Source organism: Atta colombica, unplaced genomic scaffold, assembly GCF_001594045.1.
Source record: "Atta colombica isolate Treedump-2 unplaced genomic scaffold, Acol1.0 scaffold38, whole genome shotgun sequence".
In the NCBI taxonomy this organism is placed as follows: Eukaryota; Metazoa; Arthropoda; class Insecta; order Hymenoptera; family Formicidae; genus Atta; species Atta colombica.
Genome location: NW_017259490.1, coordinates 4,074,874 through 4,084,459, shown reverse-complemented (window position 1 = coordinate 4,084,459; position 9,586 = coordinate 4,074,874). Strand labels below are relative to the sequence as shown.

The window sequence follows — 9,586 nt, the reverse complement described above, 5'->3', positions numbered from 1 at the left end:
CATGCTTCTGCATCCAGTATTGCATCTGAATATAATATTTGCAGTATCATCTGTTGAGACAAATGCTGTTGTGTTAAGGAAATAATACAAATTTCGGAGATATTTCTTCGGTTTAACATTAGAACCACCGATGGTATCCCGCTAGAAGTTCCAAAGTTAAATGTTAAAAAATCCACTAAATTAATCATTTCTTTGTTTCCGTTTAGTGAAAGTTATTATGATATTATTTGTATTGTTAGAATTATTTTTATTATATTCATGTATCTTCTGTATTGTATCTAATACAAAAAAGAAAAAAATTGAAACAATTGGTGGAGGCAAAATGACACCATTTATCACGACAATTCTAATGTTAAGTTATGTTTCGATAAAAAGAACTTTCTAATCATATATATATGCAAAATATATATGCATTCTATATAACAATTTTAATCGCCTAATTAATTCTTCGACGAATATCAAATAAGCATTTTACAAATGTCTACATTAATCGAAAAAAGAAAAATTGTTCCATCAAAAATTTCCATTAATTTCCACTTTGAAGTACAACCTTTTAATAAAGAGTTCCAATTTTCGTTATCAACTCTTGGACAATAATAATGTGAATATTCAATGGTTAGTGAAACTTGCAGCTAAAAGTATTTTGCGAATGCGTGCAAGCGAACTTGCCAGCACGACAAAGTGTTTCGCAAGACGTAAGCTAAAGTTCGACGGTCTACTTAGAGCATAGTCGGCAGCCGGCAGTCAACCTGTTAATTACTTTAATCTACGAAGTGTTTTAGCAGCTTGATGGAATATGCTTAAAGGAACACTTCCCGAACTTCTCGACCGAGTGGCAAGTACAAACGGACGACCTATTGTAAATGTTACACACCTTGTGGATTCACATAAAGAAAGGGGCTAATTGCATCACAGTAAGAAGAACTTTTAGTACAAGTCTAGGAAAGTCATCTGTGAATTATAGGTTTAATATTCATGGAGAGAATTAGATATCAGCTGTCTGTTTAAATATTTGTTTAATTTGACATTATCCAGACAGTTCTATAATAATTATATTATCAAAGGAAGGCAGTTAATAAGTTATTAATAAATTATTATCAAAATGAATCTATTATCACTAGTTACTAGAACTGTCATTATTTTTTATTAATAGGATGTCGTGGCTTCGCGAATTTAGCATACATTTAAAGTACAAGAAAAAGAAAAATAATATTTTCACTTTTGATTACAATTATTTATGTCGTACAAATTATTTATGTCCTACAAATGCTACGTTGTAGAAGGCGAGTCAATGATAGCAGTGTCCATTCACAGACTAGCCATCCTCTTTGAGGTCAACGATGCCGCGCTAAGCAGCGACCTGCCTCAAGAGTCGCCAAACCAGTCTACAAGAGAAGATCTGAACAGGTTACCTAATTTACACACGCCAGCTCGGTTCTCGCGTGCCACGTAAAGCTGCTCTCGTACCGGATATCCCGTTTGACAAACAGCTTAAAGATTAATAAATTAGTAAAAGTTCGACATGGCGTCGTACTGGCATATTTTCTAGCGATCGAAGTAATGATTTAAATAGACCGAAGACTGTCTCGAATCAAGTTGGAAGACGTCGCGGGAAATCGTTGCGAAGTATTTTATAAAAGGCGACGTGTCTCGTGCTGCGAGCTGAGCCGAAATTTCCGAGCGAGGATCAACTCCGCGAAGATCCCCGCGACGATAAATAACCGACTTTGCGGTGCAACAAACCCGTGCAGCTGCACGCCGAAATAGTTGGCTCGTAAATCGGTATTACCGCGAATCTCCAGTCCGCAATGGCAGGATATTTACAACATAAAAATCTGCCCGCGAGTAATTGGCCGACTGGAAGTCGAAATTCAAGAGCCCGACCCGGTTTGCGTGCCCATAGTAACCGGAGTTATTCGTAGATCGAAATACCGTGCCCGACCGACTTTGCGAATGTATAAACGCAGCGTGCCTCGCGGAAATGCAATGATATAAATCGACAGAAAGAGAGTTCCCTTCTAAACGTATATTTGAGAAGGCAATCATTTCTGTGCAACATCGCGAGATACGACGTATCTTTTTTCTTATAACATTCTTCTAACACTCGTATATACGCTTTACATTGCAATATATGTACGTTATGACTGCTGGAAACATATTTACAATCTGATAAAAATTTCGTAGTAAATAAATTTTAATCCATTTCACTGTAATGTAAATTTAATAATATTATTTATTAATTAATAAAAAAAATATATAAACAATTATAAATATACTTTTATGAAAACTTGACTTTCGCACTTTCATGCTAAGCACTATTTTAAGCTTAATGAACGAAGCGCACGTCAGCTATATATGTGCATCTCAGAGCCTTATCCCAGAATCTAAATGAATCTCACGACTGAACGCCATTATTTCATTACTTATCGTTGTAGATTGGGATAATCGCGGTAATTAAGTAACAGGCAACGATGATGATCTTCCGGCGAGCCGAACGCGATAGTAATAATCGGCTCCTCACACGATATTAACAGTAACAAACTCGGCATCGCTTTCTCGTTTATTCGCTCGCTCGCCCGTGTAACGTTGCATCGGCGATGACGGTAATAATCGCGACAAAAGCGGCAACGGCGATGATTACCGGCACGGCAACGATTTCTAATAAGAATATAATCGCGCGTGCGCAAGCAGTTACAAGCATCGGAATGATAATGGCGTGTAATTGCTCCGTGTCCCGTAAAACCCGATCCAGCCATGTATGGGTCACTGTAATGAGTATGATTGTGAGGGTCGTCGCGAGGTGCAAGAAGTAATTTGCACGAGCCTGTCTGACTGCCGTCAGGGTCGGCATCGCGCTAACTTCGCACGACGTGCGAAACATTCAGGATACGCCCATCCTTGCGGATAAGATAATTAATACGAGGTAACGAATCGAGAAATCGGCAAAATGAACGTTTCAATTGTCCATAAGAAAAGAAATGATTTTATTTAAAGTATCTCAAAATATACAGATCTGGAAATAATTTTCTTGGACCATTAAAATAACTGTGTGGGGAAACTTGAGCATAATGAGTAATACTGTAAAAAGTTTTGATATTCTAGCAATCAACTTGAGCGTTCTACATAATTATTCTGGTGAGAGATCCAACAAATTTCTAGATCTGTATCTAGAGCTTTTAAATTTTTAGATCTATATCTAGCTTTCAAATTTTTAGATACTTAAGTAAAATCGATTAGAAAGAAAATAATTCTTATATTTATAGATGTTAGCGATCGAGTAAAATTATTCTCTAAATCAAGATAAGGTATGAGAGTATCGAGTTCGCTCATCCGAAAATTAAATTCATACCGACCATGAAACGGCTCGGGTACGATTGATGCTCAGCGGAATCACACATGTTCCCCATCGTTGAAGCAAAAGGGATTCCGCGCGTTCCGGAATGCATATATGAAGATAATTCTCGTCGAGAGGTCCCGTGGCATAACGGTGATGGCAGCGAAGAGACCCACCCTGAACATGTACAGCGGAATCGCGTAATGTCCGGTCGCCGCGATAATTGCGGTATTCTCAGTGAAATCGGTTTTAAGCATTTGCACACGCGTAATTCCTAAATTGCCGCGTTCATAAGCGAATTCGACGTGCATTGAGCGATTACGCAGCCACCGTGATAGCGACGGCGGTGGTGGCGTAGAACGTCGCGTCATTGCAGCCTGGCATTACACGCTTTAATTTTTCTTTTTTTCTTTCTCTTTCTCCTAACATAATAACTTCGTGATATTCAATGCTCGATCATAATCGTTTATTAATGATATGTGCGATTTAATTCAATCTTCGAGCAACGATAAGTTATACAGGATGTATCATGGAATACAACGATTAAAAGGAATGAATGATTTGACATTAAATTTTCTATGATAAAAAATCGTAGACAATCTAGTTGAGCAATTATTTAACACAATCAATGAATTGTTAATGTTCAGTATCCTTTATAATTAGAAAAAGATAATTTGTATGACGATTATTTATTAATTAAAATTTATATTATTCTATTTATTTTGAATTTAGATTATTTATAGTATTCATAAATAAATAAATATAATTGTCTTTTTATATATTTATTATAATAATGTTACTCATAATATTCGTATTATAAATTATGGTTCTCAAGCTACATATAGTTAAAAACTGAAAAGTTTCGCTCACTTGATTTTATCCTTCTTAAATAAACCTTCCATTAATTGAACTTTAATCTAAATTATAATCTAGAATGGAATTTTCGATTCTACGAGAAGATCGTCTTTAAATTCATCGGGAAATGCGTTTCCGTTGTTGATTGCCGCAATTTACTATACACCCCGTACGTGAGGTTCACTTGCGGGAATTACGATGAGCGCCTTTTAGAAGAGGTAGTAGAAGCACCTGTAATTTATCCAGAATTTAATAGTCCGCTTCGTTTTTTGTTTCTTTAAAATAAAGTGAAATGTTTTCAGGTAAAGTCAGCGATACGCCAAATCATTCGTCATTTGCTGCTTTAGTGCTTCTCTAAATTATTGATAAATTATTACTTACCGCACGTACACGTGACCAAGACAAGCAATTTAACAGCCAGAAGCAAGTACTATGCTTATGCGAGAAATAGTTATGCACATATCATAAACATTTACGTTATCACTTATAATTTTTTCACAAGTTAAATATAATTTTCTGCGTCTGTATGACGTAAAATTAAGTTTAAAAATAAGTTTCAGTATCACATTTATATCGTAAATTAAACTTTCGCAATCAAGAAAACGAGCGCTGTCTATAACGAGTTACAAAATACAAATTAAACCGAGATACTTTTCCTGTGTTTTATAAAATAAAAAGAAAGAAAGAAAGATTAAAGGAACATAGACCTATTAGTAATGCGAGTGTCAATCGCGAGTTTGTTATAGAAAACACAATACGCATCTAGATATATGCGTGCAAACTGTATAACTAATCAGCGACCGTCGTAAGTATAATAGGGCTCCTCGTAAATAATGAATAGCGTAAACCGTAGCGAAATGATTTATCGCGTTCAACGCGAGCCGACAATGGCTTCCTTTTGGACGGTGGCAGACCAACCAGCCAGCCAGCCAGCCAACCAACCAACCAACCAGCCAACCATCCAGCTATCCAACTAGCCAGCCGTTTGTACCTCTCTCTGTCGGTGTGCGCTTTCTCTCCCTCTTTCACCCTCTTCCTGCTACCTCGACCGCCGCCGCCGTGCCCGTGTGTCGTGCAATAAATCTGTCCAGATGGTGCGGTATACAGCCGTCGGCGATGGCGGGATGCGGCGCGACGCCCCGGGGCTGCGAAACTCGTCGGCGTTGACCGATGGTCAAGGTGCCTCTATCGTCCAAACCCGGGGTACGTTAAGGCGAATTTACGCGATTTACCTTACATGATATCGTCGTGCAAGTTCCTCGCTTCGAAAAATTAGAATAAGAGAGGATAAACGTGTACAAGTAGGATTTTCTGTGAATCTTCAGTGAATGTATCTGTTTTTGGCTTCTTTTTTTTTAAAAGATAAAGTATGACAAGTTTAAACGTAGGTGAAATAATACTATTTCATTTCGGAATCTCTGTTAAATTTAAATTAATGTTACTTCTAAGTAACAATTTAAAGATGATATACTGAGAAAAATGGTCTGGTTGGACAGTAATTCTAATGGAAAATGAACGAATCGAAATTTTCTGATTAAATCTATTAGAATTCTAGTTGAATATACTAGAATTTTGATTGATATAATTATTCTGGTAAAAAAAAATAAGAATTCTAGTAGATTTTACTAGAAATATTATATCAACCAGAATTCGGATTATCTCAACTAGAATTCTAATAAATTTAACCAGATTCTGATTCTTCTACTTTCAACAAGAAATTTTTTTCAGCGGAGTAAATGTAACTATCTAAAGTAGAAGTAGCTAGTTCTTCTATTTTAGATTTACATTGAAAAAGACCGAAAATATATCCTTTTAGAAGATGATTCGTTAATTTAAAAAATACGTTTTATACATCTTCAAAGGTACTGATATCGCAGTAAGTACTTTAGGAAATATAAGAACAAAATACTATAGAGATATAATATGATTATTAAAATCAAAGAAATGCAAAGGAGATATGAGCTTAATATACATATATTCTTGTCATCATTTTCTAAGGCTATCAAAAACGAAACGAGTGAATCTCTTGATATTTTACTTCTGAAACAGATATTTTGTTTCAAACGTGATCGCGTTTTAAAATAGTTTTCGTTAATGATGAAGCGGAATGAACATAGTTACGATCTCATACAGGCATAAATGCAACTCGGTGTTAAGCTTTAAGTAACGACCCAAGTAACGGGGAAGTTCAATATCGCGACACGAGGGAAAGCAGGCGCCGCGTGGCCTTTAGTGCGTGAATTTATTACGCTGTTGGACGTAAATTGTAATTTGTTTTACGTCATATTCGCGTGCTCGTCATATTTTGACTCGCCATGTGCGATTGTCACAGCGGCGCATTACTCACTATCATATGTTTACCGTATGTTTTCCCATACATTATCTTCGGGCTCGTCCGTTACCTTCCCAATGCAACGTGCGTGTGCGCGTTGTGAACATTACATATTGATTCAACGCGTCGCGGCTCGCGCTTTTTAACAAATGTACGATGGCACGAAACGACGTTGATGAGTCCGTTAATGAAAATCTTATCATGCATTATAATGTGAACGCGAAGAAGATTAAGTGCGTTCGGAGCAACGATTGATGCTTCTGTGGATTACGGGGAAACGGTACTTTATACTTATATTGTAGTGTAATTATAAATAAAATAATTTATCATGCAAATTTCAAAAAAAAGAAACGAATTTTCTTTTATCTAATAAATGAGTTCACCAATCAAAATAAAGAATTTATCTTTCATTTATTTTATTTGCAATGTGAAAAATGTTTTCAAATCTGATGTTACAAGCAACTTGAATAAAAATGAAACGGATAAATATACTTACATGTTGGTCTTGTCCTATTGGGCCTCGTCAATGGAATCCATGGTCTTTGGGGCGGATGATTGGCCGTAACTGCAAAACAAGAAAGACGTAATTTAGTAGCTGCGCAAAAGTAGCTAAATAAATTTTAAACTATTGAAGTAAATGTCCAAGTTCGTATAAATCTATTACGCTCTAATTGTTTAATTTATGTTGAAAGTTCGCATCGATTATTCCAGACTTTGTCAACAATGTTTTTCCAAAGATGCAACTTCTGGGTTTCTCCTCGTTTCTTCAAATAAAGCGACGTTTTACTATCTTAAGTATAACCTAATTAGACGGCGAAGCAAAGATAGTGATGATCGCGGTTATAATCGCTAAATTGACGGGACAAGGAAGAAATTTGCGCGGGCTCGTTAAAGTTCATTACATCCCGGTTCATTACGTCTAATGGCGCTCACGCTTACGGGAAGCGCGTGGTCCGATAATTAAATCGTCCAACCGAATGTCACTTGCACGAGCCTTTGTGGCTATTAACAGAATACGAAGTCAAGAAATACGCGTGCACATGAAACGCAAGGAAAGAAAACGCGCCAAGGCGCATTGTGCCTGCACATGACAGCGAGTTTATACCGTGTCCTCGTTTAGCCACTTATCCCCGAGAACTAATGGAAGATGTTCTCGTGAGATTCACCGAATTTATATCAAATGTCATATGTTCCAACAGGAAAAACATCGTCACAAAATAATAGTCAAACATGACTATTATTACATCAATATAGCATTTTAATATTGGACGTCAAGATTTCTTTTGAATTATATTAGCATCATTCCTCTTGATCAATTTTTAACAATGAGTCGATGTTTACACGACATGCAAATGAGGAAAGGATACATGATTCTGCGGTCCAACCGTGCGATCTGTTTTAACCTTTAGCGATTACCGTAAGTATCGAAAGTTGTGCGAAAGAAAAGCTCTACAAAGTTACCACGAGCGGAACTTCGTGTTATTTTCTCGGTAATTGTTGTTGTCTTCGAACATATTTTTATGACTTGCTTTTTCCAAGTTTTCCTTTTCCTGACGCGATCGTTCACGCAGAAGGACGTGTGTCAGGTTGAGGTTTAATAATAGGAAAATAGGTCGACGTTTATGTTCGGCATTCTCGAGATTCCCCCTTGAAATATCCTCTAAGTTTCAAGAATAATCTCGTTGTTTCTGGACTACAGGAGAGTTATTTACGGCACGGGAGAAGTTTTGCAATCTATTCGGTGGTCGCTGCGCGAAATCTTCCTGAGAGGCGAGAGATCTTTCGCCGATATTTCACCGAGGATCTGTTCGCAAATAACTCTTGGACATTCCTACTTTTTCCCCATTAAGATGGAATTATCTTTCAAGATATGCTTTCCCTTATCGTTAAGAAAATAACATTTAAATTATATGCGAAATGCATTGCATATATATATTGGTGTAATATTCTGCGTAAAGTAAAACGAACAATTGACATTTTACGAAGAAACGAAGATAAGGAGGAAAGAGAAATATAGTGATATATTAATTACATACATACAACATATGTATTTCCCGTATTTCTTCTCATTAAGTTTCATTCACATTTACATTATTAGGTGTATAACTTTGCTTCCGCCGTTTTTTTTCCGAAATTCGAGGCTTTATTGTAAAAAATTGGTTATATATTTATGATTCAAAGTATTGTCCATCGCTGGCCACTACTTTCTCCCATCTTTCGGGTAGCGTACGAATCCCGCGTCAAAAAAACTGGTCATCTTTTGAGGCTATCCACGAATCGATCCAATTTTTTACTTCTTCATAAGACCGGAATGCTGGTCAGTCAGGCCGTGCCATTGATCGAAACAAGTGATAATCAGAGGGAGCAACGTCTGGAGAATACGGCGGGTGGGGTAGGACTTCCCATTTCAACGTTTCCAAGTATGTCTTGCAACATGGGGTCGAGCATTGTCATGCTGCAAAATCACTTTATCGTGTCTCTCGTTGTATTGCGGCCGTTTGTCTTTCAATGCTCGGCTCAAACGCATCAATTGCGTTACCGATCGCCTGTGATTGTTTCAGTCGGTTTTAACAGTTCATAATACACTACGCCGAGCTAGTCCCACCAAATACAGAGCATGACTTTCGATGTCAAAATCACCGTTCTTGAAGCGTTGAAACCACTCACGACACGTTCTTTCACGTTTTTAATGGCGGCCTCACCATAAGTATTTGAAAGCATTCGATGACCCTCAGCCACAGATTTCTTCATATTGAAGCAAAAAATTAAAATCTCCCGCAAATGACGAGAATTTAGCTCGTAAACTAACATTTTCAATCAAGAATAACTTTATGATACAGATACAAATCGACTAATGTTTCTATGGGGTTATGTTGACAGATGTCCAAGTTTATTATATGACGTCTATGATCTACTTATTTCGATCACCACTTACCGCTAAAGCCATCTATAGGAAAACGGCGGAAGCAAAGTTGTACCTAATAATATGGAATTATCTTTTTACCTCTATTTTCTGATTAATATATCGCTCTATTTTTATTTTCTTTATCCTTATTTCCTCTTAA

General features: G+C 36.9%; 1 protein-coding gene across 1 annotated transcript in view; it reads right to left on the bottom strand.

Moving 5' to 3' along the window:
* LOC108690970 (CCR4-NOT transcription complex subunit 6-like) overlaps positions 1 to 9,586 on the bottom strand; it is a 518,522-nt gene that overhangs the window by 22,060 nt on the left and 486,876 nt on the right. Inside the window, exon 4 of the mRNA XM_018198527.1 lies at positions 7,018 to 7,086. Within this exon, the coding sequence (XP_018054016.1) occupies positions 7,018 to 7,086 (69 nt within the window). The remainder of the gene's footprint in view (positions 1 to 7,017; positions 7,087 to 9,586) is intronic.